The following is a 17146-nucleotide window of genomic DNA, read 5'->3' as shown; positions in this document are numbered from 1 at the left end:
ATGGTGCTGCAGTGGAGAGGGTGAGCAGCACCAAGTTTCTGGGTGTGCACATCTCTGAAGACCTGTCCTGGAGCAACAACACTGCATCACTGGCCAAAAAAGCCCAACAGCATCTGTACTTCCTCCGCAAACTGAGGAGAGCGAGAGTCCCGGCCTCCATCATGCACACATTCTACAGAGGCACCATCGAGAACATCCTGACCAGCTGCATCACTGTGTGGTACGGCGTCTGCACCGTGTCCTGCTGCAAGACTCTGCAGTGCATCGTGAGAGCAGCTGAGAGGATCATTGGTGTCTCTTTTCCTTCTCTAATGGATATTTATAACTCCCGTCTCACCCGCAAAGCCATCAGGATTGCAGGTGACCCCACCCACCCATCTCGCAGCCTCTTCAGTCTGCTGCCGTCGGGGAGGAGACTGCGGAGTCTCCAGGCCAAAACCAGCAGGCTCAAGGACAGTTTCTTTCACCAGGCGGTCAGGAGGCTCAACTCCCTCCCTGTTCTGCCCCTCCTCCCCCCTCTGCCCCCTGCCACAGATTCTGCCCGTACACCCCCCTGCCCCTCCTTCAGCATCTGACATCATGTCACCCTCACAGTCCCCCCCCAACACACACACACACACACACACACACACACACACTCTCAACGTTCATTAACACACTGAACTCAGGGACTGCACATTTCACTTTACCTCGCTCATTTGCACTATTCCGCACTACCTCATCTTAACAGCCATTAGTTTATTGTTTATACTGCTTATTTCATGTTTACCTGCTATACCTCAAGTGCCCTTGACTGTTTATTTGCACCAATTTACGTGTGTGTATGTGTGTGTGTGTGTGTGTGTGTGTGTGAGAGAGTGTTTAGTCTATGTCTAGTTCTTATCTAGAGTGTTTATACTGTTGATATCATTTGTTTATGAGTGTTTAGTCTATGTCTAGTTCTTATCTAGTGTTTATACTGTTTATATTGTCTGTTTATGAGTGTTTAGTCTGTCTAGTTCTTATCTAGAGTGTTTATACTGTTTATATTGTTTGTTTTTTCAATTATTCTATTTTTATTTATTGCATTGCCTGTTTACACCGTGGGTCAGAGAGGACTGAAATTTCATCTGTGCTGTATGTCGAGCATGTATAGCATATTTGACAATAAAGTTGACTTGACGTGACTCTAAACTGACCGTAGGTGTGAATGTGAGTGTGAATGGTTGTCTGTGTCTATGTGTCAGCCCTGTGATGACCTGGTGACTTGTCCAGGGTGTACCCCGCCTTTCATCTGTGCTGTATGTCGAGCATGTATAGCATATTTGACAATAAAGTTGACTTGACGTGACTCTAAACTGACCGTAGGTGTGAATGTGAGTGTGAATGGTTATCTGTGTCTATGTGTCAGCCCTGTGATGACCTGGTGACTTGTCCAGGGTGTACCCCGCCTTTCGCCCGTAGTCAGCTGGGATAGGCTCCAGCTTGCCTGCGACTCTGTAGAACAGGATAAAGCGGCTAGAGATAATGAGATGAGATAACATTGTAAAAGGACCAAACTGCTTCTCTACATATCTGCCAGCATTCACATTTCTGTTGTATAGGAGGAATAAAACAGTTTGGCACATGATAGTGAGCGCAAATATTGGAATATTTTCAACTTTGGAGTAGCAGATGGTATCATACTGCCCTGTTGTTGATTATTTTCCTATAACAGTATGTCCCATTATATCCTATTCCTTATATAAATGAGCAATAATTTGTATACTATGGTCCACTAAGTAATTCTGTTTGTACTGCCACATCTATCTGACCTCCGACGTGTGCGTGCGTGCGTATGTGCATGTGCGCGCGCATGTGTGCTGTCTCAGCATGTGGACTGGCTACATTGAAAACATCTGTCTGTATCTTCACCCTTAGGGATTCTTCTCCCTCTTTTCTTTTCTCTATGTATCTCTATCAAGTTTTATGAATGTAGTAAAGACACACAGTAGCCCTTTTTACACAGATATTCCATAATATTGGCGTGAAGAAGATGCATCAATATTCATTCCAGCTTTAGTGATTTACAGTGAACCAAATAAAGCCGGCATGAAGCCATGCCAGTGTGTGTTTTTACATTGCGAGCCAGCGTTCCGCAATTTAAAGTGTGACGTGTCACAACAGAGTGTTGCCGTCTAGAGGGACATATTTACACCTCGGAAATATAAATACCCTGAGAATACCAGCACTGCTTTAAAAACGAGCAGGTGAACCGAGTGTTGAGGTGCTTTTGTTCGCTGTGCACATTTATACCACTCTTAGTTCAAACACAAGCAAAGTTGCTGAGCATCATATCCAATATGTAATCACGTCCATTAAATAATTCATATCTAAGGGAAGTAACAGGCTCAATATATAAGCTATAACGTGAGTGTGTTCTTTAGCTGAGCCGACTTTTTTGGGGAAAAAATGTCTAACAGAAAACTGTGCTTGCAAATGGAGAGAGAGAGAGAGAGAGAGAGAGAGAGAGAGAGAATCAAGGAAGAAAGGAGTGGAGAGACTCATGCAAGCAAAATGACTGTCATTAGAAATATATTGAAGAGAAAATGAAGAGATGGGAAGAGATGAGACAGAAAGGCACACGGACCTTTGATGCTGTCAAAGGAGACGTTTAAATTTGTGCTGGTCTCGGAAAGAAGAACGTCAATATCAAAAATGTCACACCCCTGTCCCACTGTGCCAGCTGTCCCTTTTACACAGACGTCAATTCCGGCTCTGTTATTACCAATCGTTCCAGCTCAGAGGCAGAATGACACAGACCCACCGTTCCACATTCTAACATTTTATCCAGAACACAAGGTGGAATAAAGGTGCAAGATTCCTGCCTTGAACAGGCTGTGGAAAAGGGGCTAGTAAGAAATGGATAACAAATGAAAGACTGTGTAGACGTGTATTATGTGTCTGTGTGTGCACATTGGGGGTGGGGGGTGGTATATACCACAAACACTGAGTCAGCAGGGATTCAGCGACACAGAGAGAGAAAGCTCTGTGGATGAGACTCTAACCCTTTTGCATTTTGTGTGTGTGTGCGCGCGCGTGCGTGTGTGTGCATGCACGCACTTGTGTGTGTGCCCTATTTAAAAGCCAGCAGTGATTAACAGAACCTCTTATCACTGCAAATAGAGCATCTTGAGTGCAGCTGTATGACAGTTATCACACTGAGAGCCAATTAAATGGAGATTAATGGATTTCCCACCAACATTAAAAATGCTAATGCTGATTGCTCAAGTTTTAAATCAATTGTTCATCAAAAAATGTACCTAAAAGTTGAAATGGAAGCAATTCCCTAAATTAATCCATTTAGTCCAGACATGTTCTGAGACCCGGTTCATTTCTTTAGTTTTGGATGAGTGTAGGGAAATGTGCTGCTCGCAGATTAGCACTGGCAGGAGTTTAAGAGTAATAACACCAAAATATGTTGGCGATGTTTACACATTAAAATGATAAAAAAAAAAAAAAAGTTTTAAGTTTTTTTTTCCTCAAGCATGGAGGATTTTATACAGTTTAAAAAGTACAGTACCTGACACCTCCCATGCACACACAAGTCACTCTCGTAGGGTCCACATGGCGTCCCGTCTAGCACTCGCTCAGCCATCAGCACGGGTGCATCCCTACCCACTGGCGTACAGTACAGAGCACATGGCTTCTCTGAGAAAACAAACACACAATCAATCAGTCATGATCATTTATATACTGTGGGGTCTAGAAATGCATCTATTTTGCATTCTTTTCTATTTTAATACAACATTTTGTATTACCAATCATATTATCAGCAATAACTTGTGCAGAAAGTAGAATCTTTACATGAAGTTCAGGGTTTCATAATCTGGAACGTCCCCCTTTTGCTTTAATGACAGTTTGTGTAAATAGTGATAATCCATGTGAGATCAAATCCATCAGTCATCAACTGAAATGAAAGAATGAGACTCAGTGAAAATCTGACCTTTTGTGGAAAGGATTTTGCTTAATTTTGGTTCATATGAAATATGATTTTTCATATTTAATACCAATATATTCATTATATTGAAGATTTACATCATTGTTTTAAATTTTTCAAAAATTAAAAGTTTATCGCAAATTAATGTGGTGTCAGACTTCTGGAAACCACTGTATATAATTCAACAATGACAATGTTATTAGAACTCAAGATATGAAGAGATGGGCATGGGTTTATAGAGAAGGGCTGAGCAGGGCTGTTGTCAAGACCACCATGGTCAAGTCCAAGACAAGTCCAAGATTAGGACTAGTCGAGTCTAAAGTGAGGTTGAGGCCAAGTCAAGATCGAGTCCAAACGAAAGTGAGAATGAGTCAAGATCGACACAGAAAACCAAAAAATCCTTTACTTCAACAAGTTGGATTCATTTGTATAATGTGCCAGTGATTCGGCTGTTTTCTAGAAGAAGGAATTCAAATGCTGTCATTAATTTGTGTCTGTATACAAAAACAAAAAATAAAACACAATTTAAAAAAAAAAAAAAGCATTTGAGGCCAGGATCATATTTAACAAGACTAGTGTCCAAGAATCTACAGTCTAGGCAAGAAAGAATTCAGCCCTAGTCTTGATTTTGTATCATTCTCTGTATTTTTTCCCCTCCCCACTAATGATGCTATTGTTTTTGGTTCCACAAACGTTAAATAAATAAATAAAATAAAACCACTTCAAGCCATTTGTTAATCGCAAAAAAGACACAAGCTGACCCTTAGTTAATTTGCGCTAGCAACGCTGGTGCAAATTGTTCCTCTCACTCAGGATCTTTCTACTTTCTTCTTCTTCTTATTATTATCCTCCTCACGTTTTTTTGGATGCTATTTCTCCCTCCACTTTCAACCAATCATCACCAAATTTCACATGCAGAAGACCTTTGGGCTGAATTAAGTTGCTATGACTTTTGGTGCTGATCTGGATCACTAAACCAGAATGATCCATGAAAAACAGACTGTTCTCCCTCACTAAGCGTCATTCTCTATCTCTTACCATTCCATATCTATAGGGTTCGATGACCAGACGTCTTGGTTTGTAAGAGCTAGCACAAATCGCTGTGACTTTAGTCACAGTGTTTACCAAGTTTTATTTGAAGTTAGATATGCTAGCCCATCTATACCTGCTGGTCCTGGAAACTTTGCATCTGAGATTCTTTGCACTTAGGGTTGGGTGAAAAGATATTTTTGTCATATCACTCTATTTAAAGCAGGGCTTTGAACCAGAATTTTTTTCCTATTGGTTCGTTCCGAACAGAAACGGAATTTTAACGTTTCCGGTTTTGGGTTCCACCATTAAATAGACGTTCCCGAACCGGTTAGAACAAAAAAATTTCGTTCCCGGAACGGTTTATTACGTTCCCTGTCAGCTGTTTAACAAATAGCTATAAAGTTATGTCTCTGTCTCATCCAGCTTAAGCCAAATGTAGGCTAATTCTATTACAACCTTCATTAAATAAGACAAGAAATAATTCAAAACAATTATTATTTCAAATATTGGTGATTTGGATTCTCAGTATGTCTTCCCATCTACACAAACAGAAAAAGTGCCAAAAATGAAAGATAATTCGTTTAGTGTGTTACCAAAGGCTAGTCAGGCCCTATAGCGGGCTACCGCATGACGTCACTGCACCGCAAGATTTTGTTAGGCGCCATATTGGAAGACCAAGTACACATCTATGCAAGTACATACATTCATAAAACAAACTACACCTGAAATGTAGCCAGGGCCGGTTCTGCCCTAATCTGGACCCAGGTGCAACATCGCGCAACCCCCCCCCCAAAACAAAACAAAACAAAACAAAACAAAACACCAGTCTAAATCAGGACAACCATCACATAACTATAACTATAAACATTTTATATCAACTATTTTAACTAAATGGGCTATAATAAATAAGCCTGCAGGCAGCCACGGCGGGCTGCCTCAGAAAAGTAACCATTCAATGACACAACTGAAAGCCTGCAGCCACGGAAGGCTGCCTCAGAAAAGTAACCATTTGTCCTACCTTAAAACTCGTTTTGCATTTTCTGCCTCCTTTTTTGTATTTTCAACCCTCCGTTTATTTTCTTTCCTTTTCTGAAAACCCGATTTGGGTCCAGACATTTTGTTCTGCTACCAACGAACTAACTCGTCAGGTCTCGTCTCTCAAGCCCGCGATGATTCCCGTGGGAAGGGCAACAACTGATACATTTTTACAAACAGCCAATAGGGAGGTTGCAACGTTCAGGCTCTTCTTTGCTCAGACACTCAGTAATGCACTTACTCACGTCTCCACGTGATAATAATCACGTGGAGACGTGATAGCAGTCCACCTTCCTGCTCTCTCCATTCAGTCAGCGAACGTCACACAGGAAGTGAACCCCAGCGGGTCATAGAAACTTGAGCAGGAGGAGAATGGCTTTTTTATTTGTAGGCTACGGAAACTTTGAGGAACGAAATAAAAACCAGTATTAACCGGTTACCATTATTTTTAATAAGCGTTTCTGTTCCGGAACATAAAAAATAATAAAGTTTCTGGTTTCGTTTCTGTTCCATGTGAAACAGAACAAATTTAAAGATATTTAAAGATATTTCTATGGCACAGGATATGAAGCACAGGATATATTGTGATATAAATATACCAATTGCCAGCAAAACAGCTGTGTTTATATAATGTAGAATAGAAAAATTTCACTCTGACACCCAACTTTTGAACATTATTAAAAATTTATTCTCGACAAACGTTTCGGCCTTCGGCCTTCTTCAGTGTCATAAAAAACTTGGGTGTCAGAGTGAAATTTTTCTATTCTACATTATCTACGTATATCTACACTGCTGGGACCCGTGGTATCCTCTGGATCCGTTTGGACAGACTAGTTGTTGGCTGACAGAGACTTTTTACTCTGCTTTATATATATATATATATATATATATATATATATATATACACACACACGCACATACAGTATATGAAACACCAAAAAATATATTGTGATATAATGTACCACAATCTCAATATTATATTGTCATATTTCCCAGCCCTAATTTGCACGGTTACGCAAACTGAGCAACCAGCAAGTTTATCTCAACTTAAGTCAAGTTCAAAATCTCAAATCTACAGTGGTGCTTGAAAGTTTGTGAACTCTTTAGAATTTTCTATATTTCTGCATAAACATGGCCTAAAACATCATCAGATTTTCATACAAGTCCTAAAAGTAGATAAAGAGAACCCAGTTAAACAAATGAGACAAAAATATTATACTTGGTCATTGATTTATTGAGGAAAATGATCCAATATTACATATCTGTGAGTGGCAAAAGTATGTGAAACTTTGCTTTCAGTATCTGGTGTGCAACAATAACTGCAGCTAAACGTTTCCGGTAACTGTTGATCAGTCCTGCACTCCGGCTTGGAGGAATTTTAGCCCATTCCTCCATACAGAACAGCTTAAACTCTGGGATATTGGTGGGTTTCCTCACATGAACGGCTCGCTTCAGGTCCTTCCACAACATTTCAATTGGATTAAGGTCAGGACTTTGACTTGGCCATTCCAAAACATTAACTTTATTCTTCTTTAATGATTCTTTGGTAGAACGACTTGTGTGCTTAGGGTCGTTGTCTTGCTGCATGACCCACCTTCTCTTGAGATTCAGTTCATGGACAGATGTCCTGACATTTTCCTTTAGAATTTGCTGGTATAATTCAGAAACTCATTGCTCCATCAGTGATGACAAGCCGCCCTGGCCCAGATGCAGCAAAACAGGCCCAAACCATGATACTACCACCAACATGTTTCACAGATGGGATAAGGTTCTTATGCTGGAATGCAGTCTTTTCCTTTCTCCAAACATAATGCTTCTCATTTAAACCAAAAGTTCTTTTTTGGTCTCATCCGTCCACAAAATATTTTTCCAATAGCCTTCTGGCTTGTCCACGTGATCTTTAGCAAACTGCAGATGAACAGCAATGTTCTTTTTGGAGAGCAGAGGCTTTCTCTTTGCAACCCTGCCATGTACACCATTGTTGTTCAGTGTTCTCCTGATGATAGACTCATGAACATTAACGTTAGCCAATGTGAGAGAGGCCTTCAGTTGCTTAGAAGTTACCCTGGGGTCCTTTGTGACCTCGCTGACTATTACATGCCTTGCTCTTGGCGTGATCTTTGTTGGTCGACCACTCCTGGGGAGGGTAACAATGATCTTGAATTTCCTCCATTTGTACACAATCTGTCTGACTATGGATTGGTGGAGTCCAAACTCTTTAGAGATGGTTTTGTAACCTTTTCCAGCCTGATGAGCATCAACAACGCTTTTTCTGAGGTCCTCAGAAATCTCCTTTGTTCGTGCCATGATACACTTCCACAAACATGTGTTGTGAAGATCAGACTTTGATAGATCCCTGTTCTTTAAATAAAACAGGGTGCCCACTCACACCTGATTGTCATCCCATTGATTGAAAACACCTGACTCTAATTTCACCTTCAAATTAACTGCTAATCCTAGAGGTTCACATACTTTTGCCACTCACAGATATGTAATATTGGATCATTTTCCTCAATAAATAAATGACCAAGTATCATATTTTTGTCTCATTTGTTTAACTGGGTTCTCTTTATCTACTTTAATGACTTGTGTGAAAATCTGATGATGTTTTAGGTCATATTTATGCAGAAATATAGAAAATTCTAAAGGGTTCACAAACTTTCAAGCACCACTGTAGCATTTAGTAAACATAGTAAACTGTAACGAAAATGACTCAAACAGCTGAAAGCAGTGCAGCAGCAAATAAAGTCCAATATTTTTCTTACTACCTCAGTTAAGCTTATGGCTCATGCATGTGTATGCGTTTGTGTCCGTAAATGTACATAATCAGATTAAGGGAACTGCAACTGCTAAATGAAATTGGTGGGATCGTGGGGAGGTTTTACTGCTTAGTCCATCTGTTCACACAAAATCCTGTTTAAACCTCAACCTGTTGTGGCTGTTGGTTGTGTAAGGATGAATGGACAAAATCAGGGACTGCATCTCTGATCAGTGCACACAGTCTTATTTCATGTGCTTTCCTGGGAAGAAGATGAAAGCATGCCCTAGTGTTGGTCTTAATATCCAGGTTTGCCTGTACCAATCTGAAAAGCTTTTAGTGCACTGGAATTTGACTGAAATTGTGTGTTTTGGGTGTGATAATATAATATAACAGATATAAAGAAACAGAACAGGATAGCAATGAAGTGTATGCCAAATCTGAGGCAACAAAGGCTCAACAGCGACCAGAAGGTTGTGAGTACAAATCCCAAGACTGCCAGAAGGCCACTGTTGCCTCAAGCAAAGCCATTAACCCTCAACAGCTCAGCTCTGTGCATGGGGGATTCAGACTCAGTTGTAAATAGAGAATTGCTATTAAGGGTTTCAGGTTCATTCTGGCTTTAGAAGATGAGGAAAAATAACGACAAACCTGAAGGCGAGCAAGAGACCTCACGAGTGTGTGTGTGGGGTTGTTTGTTTAGTCTTGGTGGGGAAAAATGTCCCCACAAAAATAGGAATATCTAACAGTGGAGGACCTGGTGGGGAGTTTTGACAGGACGCCATGAGGAAAAGTGTCAATTTATAAAAACTAAACAAGCCATTTTTTTTTCTTTTGGTTTCAGAAGCTATGTTAAGATTCAGTTAGAGTACAGCATTAATTAATAATGATAGCTGTATTAATAATTATATCAATGGAAGGAAGGGTCTCACAAGGATAGTACTAATACAAGGATAGTGTGTGTGCATGTGTGCGTGCATGCGTGTAGATGTGGCATTTCAAATAAACATTTTTTTCCTCATCCTGTTATGAAAAAGCTGGGACACGTGAAAATTGACATTTGGTGGGCAGCTGTAATCATTTCCTCCAGTAAAATTCAACTCAATGAAAATGTGATTAAACATCCTGCAGGGCAAAACACTAAAGCAAAAAATGACTATCATTTGAGAAATGTAAATTTTAAAAAGCCTCTGAGGAATGCTTGAGTCCTTTTCACATGACAACCGAAGTCTGACGTATGTTGTAGGAGTTACAAAATGTGTTTTTCAGTGACTATCATTTGCAAGTTGCAATATTTTGAAGCTTTAACAGCAAATGTGTCACTTCCCCTGCGTTCCATTCAAAAGGAAGTCATCTAGTTAGGCAGATTTTTTTGGGTTTAAGCCTTTTTCCCTAATTTGGAAGCGAGAATAAGGACTACCTCCTTTCCTTATCGAAAAATATCAGGAAAAGTTTAAAAGATAAACCAGGTTCCTCCATGAGCTGTTGTTGGACATTCATCGGAAACCATGGGGTCCATTTGGGACTCCAGGAAAATTGATGGTACATTCACAAAGCCTTCCATAAAAGATACCTACAGCCCAGAATGTCTTTGTACACATGGCACCCCATAACACCCACACAAAGTCGTAGGACTTCCATGATAGGTTCTTGGTACAGGTTGTGAGTTTCAGTTATTGCTCACATCAAACATCATAATGGGGAAAAATGTGCTCTCAGTGGCTTTATCTATGGAATAGTTGTTAATGCCAGGCTGGCTAGTTTGAGTAATGTCTAGTTTGACACAGAATGGTGCAAAACAATATAAATAAATAAATAAATAAATAAATAAGGAATGACTGGGGGCGGCACGGTGGTGTAGTGGTTAGCGCTGTCGCCTCACAGCAAGAAGGTCCTGGGTTCGAGCCCCATGGCCGGCGAGGGCCTTTCTGTGCGGAGTTTGCATGTTCTCCCCGTGTCCGCGTGGGTTTCCTCCGGGTGCTCCGGTTTCCCCCACAGTCCAAAGACATGCAGGTTAGGTTAACTGGTGACTCTAAATTGACCGTAGGTGTGAATGTGAGTGTGAATGGTTGTCTGTGTCTATGTGTCAGCCCTGTGATGACCTGGCGACTTGTCCAGGGTGTACCCCGCCTTTCGCCCGTAGTCAGCTGGGATAGGCTCCAGCTTGCCTGCGACCCTGTAGAAGGATAAAGCAGCTAGAGATAATGAGATGAGATGAGGAATGACTGGCAGTTCTAAGGACATGGGCGGTCATGCTCAGACTGGTTCAAGCTGACAGGAAGGTAATTCAAATAGCCATGACAACTACAGTAGGCCCATTCTATAATTGCACGTACATTTCAAGTGTTGACTCTGTTAGTCATCGTCAACTCTGTTATCAGTAAACTGGGCAATCCATTACCAGAATTGACGACAACCGAGTTGACATTCTCCCACCATTTTATGTCTTAACTCCACATGCTAACCTCAAACTACACATGGCATGTATAAAAACAATCTTATGGATCTTAATCATATTATTGTTTTAAAAAAAATGATTCACTCCAACATCACAATAACAGATTTGACGAATAATTAATTGTGGCAGTGGGGGCGTGGTCAAGCGTCGGTTTGAGAACGGAGGACGGAGTCAGGGAAGGTAAGTAGCAGAATCACTGCACCTGATGTCAGTTAACCTGTATGTGTGTGTCTTCCCAGTGACCGCGCCCTATAAAAGGACAGAGAGAGAGATGAGGAAGGGAGCTCTCTCCCCAACCAGATGACTTATGTGTGTGTGCGTGTCTGTGTGGCTGGGAGATTGTTAAGTCACTTGAAAGTGCTAAAATAAAGAGTTTTGGGAAACTCAGTTCTGGCCTGCCATCCTTCTGTGCTCCACCCACCCGCTCAGAGTTTTACAGTGGTGCTGAAACCCAGGATCGGAGCACAGAGGAGAACAGCCCCATGGAGTCCTCCCCCTTCACGGACCTGATCCATGCCCTCGCCATGGCCCAACAGAGCCAGCACCAGGCGCTGGTCTCCCTCCAAAAGGAGCAAAAGCAAAGGTTCAAGGCCCTGGTGCTGGCGAAACAGGAAGATCGTCAGGCATTCCGACACCTCCTCGTGTCGGCGGGGTCCACCACCGCGGGCCCTCCCCACCTCACCCTAACGAAGATGGGCCCGCATGACGACCCTGAGGCCTTCCTCACACTCTTTGAGCAAGCAGAAGAGGCCTGGGGCTGGCTGGTGCAACAGCGCGCGGCACGCCTCCTCCCCCTGCTAACAGGCGAGGCGCAGCTGGCTGCGCTACAGCTCCCCACCGACAGCCGGCTGGTCTACGCAGACCTGTGCAGGGCCGTTCTCCAGTGTGTGGGGCGCACCCCAGAACAACAACACCAGGGCTTCCGCACTCTGTGCCTAGACAAGGTCGGCCAGCCGTTCGTGTTTGGCCAGCAACTCTGGGACACCTGCCAGCGGTGGCTGAGGGCTGACAACTGCGATCGTTGATCTGGTGGTACTGGAGCAGTTCATCAGCCGACTCCCCGAAGGGACCGCGGAGTGGGTCCAGTGCCATCGCCCGGTGTCGCTGGATCAGGCCATCGAGCTGGCGGAGGACCATTTGGTGGCTGTTCCGACAGCAGGACGGCATATCTCCTCTTCTCCCCTCTCCTCTCTCTCTATCCCTCCCCTTCTGTTCCTCGTCCTCGCCCCGTTCCCCCACCACAGAGGCGGGGGCCGGGTCCACCCCAGCCAGCCCGCCGCACCCGTGGTGCTCTCCCGTTTCCCACTTCCGTGTCTGTCTCTCCCCCCCTCAGGTGAGTGAGCCCCAGAACGCCGGTGCAGAGAGAGAGCTCAGGCCGGTTTGCTGGCGCTGCGGGGAGCCAGGGCACCTCCAGCATCAGTGCTCGGTAATGGAGGTGGGCGTGGTGGTCTGGATCCCCAACGTGCCAGGGACCGCCCTCGATCAGGCTGGAGCGTATCGCATACCGGTGAGTATCCAAGGGGATAGGTATCAGGCTCTGGTGGACTCCGGCTGTAATCAGACCTCAATCCACCAAAGCCTGGTGCAAGACGAGGCATTGGGGAGAGCACAATTGGTGAAGGTGTTGTGTGTGCACGGGGATGTTCACACCTACCTTCTAGTGTCGGTCCACATTCTATTTTGAGGGGAGAAATTTAGTGTAAAGGCGGCAGTTAATCCTCGCCTTACCCACTTGATAATTTTGGGGACTGATTGGCTGGGATTTCGGGAATTAATGACTCATTTAGTGAAGAGTGGGGCCTGCCACAGTTCAGCAGGGGGAGGTCCCGGTGTGGCATTGGCAGGAGCAGCCATCACAGAGCCGTCTACGTCATCACCGCGTCAGAGTGAGGAGCAGCAGGCTCCTCTTCCCTCTCTCTGGGAATCCCTCGCGGATTTCCCGTTAGAGCAGTCGCGAGACAAGATTCTGCGGCATGCATTTGACCAAGTGAGAGTAATCGATGGTCAAATGCTCCAGCCAAACGCCACCCCGTCCTTCCCCTACTTTTCCATTATGAAGAATAGATTATACCAAGTGACGCAGGACACTCAGACTAAGGAACCGATCACACAACTTTTGATCCCAAAGAGCCGCCGGGAATTAGTATTCCAGGTGGCTCACTTTAATCCCATGGCTGGACACTTGGGGCAGGATAAGACACTAGCCTGAATAATGGCCCGGTTCTACTGGCCAGGGATTTGCGGCGATGTCCGTAGGTGGTGTACGGCGTGCCGCGAATGCCAGTTAGTAAATCCAGCGGCCATTCCAAAAGTGCCTTTGCGCCCTCTGCCATTAATCGAGACCCTGTTCGAAAGAACTGGGATGGATCTCGTCGGGCCATTAGATCGGTCAACACGAGGATATCACTTTATTTTAGTTCTGGTGGACTATGCAACGCGAGACCCGGAAGCAGTGCTGCTTCTCAATATCTCAGCACGTAGTATTGCGGAAGCACTCTTCCACATCATCTCCCGAGTTGGAATCCCCAAAGAGATTCTGCCTGATCAAGGCACTACATTTATGTCATGCACACTGCGCGAACTGTATGGGTTACTGGGAATTAAGCCAATCCGCACCAGCGTTTATCACCCACAAACGGACGGTTTAGTTGAACGGTTCAATTGCACCCTCAAGAACATAATTAAAATGTTTGTATGCGAGGACACACGCAATTGGGATAAATGGCTCGAACCCCTGTTATTCGCAGTGCGAGTTGTCCCACAAGCCTCCACAGGGTTCTCCCCGTTCGAATTATTATATGGGCGTAAGCCACGTGGCATCCTAGATGCACTATGGGAAAATTGGGAGGAGGGACCTTCAACGAGCAAAAATGAAATGCAATATGTTATCGACCTGCGTGCAAAACTCCACACACTTATACACCTAACCCAGAAGAATTTGCGGCAGGCCCAAGAATGGCAAATCCGTCTGTATGACAGGGGTACGCACCTTAGGGAGTTCGCACCGGGAGATAAAGTACTCGTGCTGTTGCCCACGTCGAGCTCCAAATTGATCGCCAAGTGGCAAGAACCCTTTGAGGTCACACGGCGAGTTGGGGACGTCGACTATGAGGTGAGGCGAACGGACAGGGGTGGGGCGTTACAGATTTACCACCTCAATCTGCTAAAACTTTGCAACGAGGAGGTCCCCGTGGCGTTGATGTCGTTGGTTCCAGAGAAGGCTGAGCTGGGGCCGGAGGTTCAAAAGGGAACATTGACTACCACTCTGGTCCCCTGTGGAGACCACCTCTCCTCGACCCAACTCGTGGAGGTTGCCCAGTTGCAAGCCGAATTTTCGGACATGTTCTCACCCCTGCCCGGCTGCACCCGCCTCATAGAACACCACATTGAGACGCCCCCGGGGGTGGTAGTGCGCAGCCGCCCTTACAGGCTGCCCGAACACAAGAAAAAGGTGGTTCGGGAAGAACTTGAGGCCATGCTCGACATGGTCATCATCGAGGAGTCCCACAGTGACTGGAGCAGCCCGGTGGTCTTGGTTCCCAAGGCCGACGGGTTGGTCCGGGTCTGTGTGGACTATAGAAAAGTCAACGTGGTGTCTAAATTCAATGCATACCCAATGCCTCGTATTGACGAGTTGCTGGATCGACTAGGCACGGCTGGCTTTTATTCGACACTGGATTTGACAAAGGGTTATTGGCAGATCCCCTTGACTTCATTATCCCGAGAAAAAACGGCCTTTTCCACACCGTTTGGCTTACACCAATTTGTCACACTTCCTTTTGGGCTGTTTGGGGCACCCGCTACATTCCAGCGGCTTATGGACAGGGTCCTCCGCCCCCACGCCACCTATGCGGCCGCATACTTAGACGACATTATAATCTATAGTAATGACTGGCCGCGGCATCTGCAACACCTGAGGGCCGTCCTTAGGTCACTGAGGCGAGCGGGTCTCACAATCAACCCGAAGAAGTGTGCGATTGGGCAGGTGGAAGTATGGTATCTGGGCTTCCACTTGGACAATGGGCAGGTGCGTCCCCAAATTAATAAGACAGCAGCGATTGCGGCCTGCCCGATGCCCAAGACCAAAAAGGGGGTGAGACAGTTCCTGGGGCTGGCTGGCTGGCTATCGTAGGTTTATGCCTAATTATTCGGACGTCACCAGCCCGCTGACTGATCTCACTAAAAAGGGGGCACCAGATCCGGTCCAGTGGACGGAGCAATGCCAGCGGGCTTTCTCTGAGGTGAAGGCTGCACTGTGTGGGGGGCCACCGTTACACTCCCCTGACTTTTCTCTCCCTTTTATGTTGCAGACGGACGCGTCGGACAGAGGGCTGTTTTGTCCCAGGAGGTGGAGGATCACCCAGTGCTGTTCATCAGCAGAAAGGTGTCGGTGCGTGAGGGACGCTACAGCACGACAGAGAAGGAGTGCCTAGCCATCAAGTGGGCGGTCCTCGCCCTCCGGTACTACCTGCTGGGACGCCCTTTCACCCTCTGTTCAGACCACGTGCCCCTCCAGTGGCTCCACCGCATGAAGGATGTCAATGCACGGCTCACCCGTTGGTATCTGGCACTCCAGCCCTTTAACTTCAAGGTGGTCCACAGGCCGGGGGTGCAGATGGTCGTGGCGGACTTCCTCTCCCATCAGGGGGGAGTCGGCTGCAGGCCAGACGGCTGCCCGGCCTGAGTTGGGCGGTGGGGGTATGTGGCAGTGGGGGCATGGTCAAGCGTCGGTCTGTGAACGGAGGGCAGAGTCAGGGAAGGTAAGTGGCAGAATCACTGCACCTGATGTCAGTTAACCTGTGTTTGTGTGTCTTCCCAGTGACTGCGCCCTATAAAAGGAGAGAGAGAGCAGAAGAAGGGAGCTCTCTCCCCAGCCAGACAACTTGTGTGTGCGTGTCTGTGTGGCTGGGAGATTGTTAAGTCACTGAAAAGTGCTAAAATAAAGAGTTTTGGGAAACTCAGTTCTGGCCTGCCGTCCTTCTGTGCTCCACCCACCTGCTCAAAGTTTTACATTAATCTACTGTTGGTGTATCCTCAACATGTTGTTCAAATTAATGAGAGAAGAAACAACCTACCTACCTCACTGCCTTTCTGAAGATTCCTGCCAGAGGAAGTGACATTTCTCGGTGCAGGTGTTATGCATATTATTAAAAGTCTTTGTGGATTTTATGTGGTTTTATAACAGATTTAACAGAGTTGACAAGAACATTGAGACAAATAAAAATATATATATATTTTATTACTAAAATTTCACATAAGACAGAAAATAGACTTTCTATGCAATTGATTTTATAACAGTTGATAGAATAAGCCACAAAAAACAGATTGTTTGACTGAATCACTGCATGTTTATTCAAGTTAAATGTATGAATCAGTAGTCGAAGACGGCCAATAATATGGGGGGAGGGGTGGGAGTAATTTAGTTAATGTTTTATGGATAAATTGGGTCTAAAATGTACATCAAGCACTACTACTGGTGAAAGTGTGTCATAATTTGCCTTATTGTTCAGAACTGATTCAATAAAGATTTCTTTTGTGGAAAATAACAAAAGGTTTATCTCAGAGACGCGAAATGTACCCCGAATTCTAGAATGACCCAGTAACACAAACGACCACTCTTTATAACCATGGTGTGCAGAAAATCTACTCGGAATGCACAGCACCTTGAACCTGAAGGCAGATGAGCTATAACAGCAAAAGACCACACCAAGTTCCAATCCTGTCAGCCAAGAACGGGAAACTGATCAAGCACCAGCTCATAGAAACTGGAAAAAAATGTAGCCTGGTTCCCATTATAATCCCATATTCAATCAATAGCAATTCACTCTGGGGTGTAATTAAATTCCTGTTGGGAATGATAATGGAAATCTCATTGGAATAAACCATGAATGTTCTTTTGGACAAA

At 44.8% G+C, this 17146-nt stretch overlaps 1 protein-coding gene across 2 annotated transcripts in view; it reads right to left on the bottom strand.

The window, feature by feature from the left end:
• adamts17 (ADAM metallopeptidase with thrombospondin type 1 motif, 17) overlaps nt 1–17146 on the bottom strand; it is a 347817-nt gene that overhangs the window by 119663 nt on the left and 211008 nt on the right. For both annotated transcript variants that reach the window (XM_060941102.1, XM_060941103.1), the window contains exon 14: nt 3542–3669. In XM_060941102.1, coding sequence (XP_060797085.1) covers nt 3542–3669 — 128 coding nt within the window. The remainder of the gene's footprint in view (nt 1–3541; nt 3670–17146) is intronic.

This window comes from Neoarius graeffei, chromosome 15 (assembly GCF_027579695.1).
Source record: "Neoarius graeffei isolate fNeoGra1 chromosome 15, fNeoGra1.pri, whole genome shotgun sequence".
In the NCBI taxonomy this organism is placed as follows: domain Eukaryota; kingdom Metazoa; phylum Chordata; class Actinopteri; order Siluriformes; family Ariidae; genus Neoarius; species Neoarius graeffei.
This window is presented reverse-complemented; position numbering and strand designations above follow the sequence as displayed.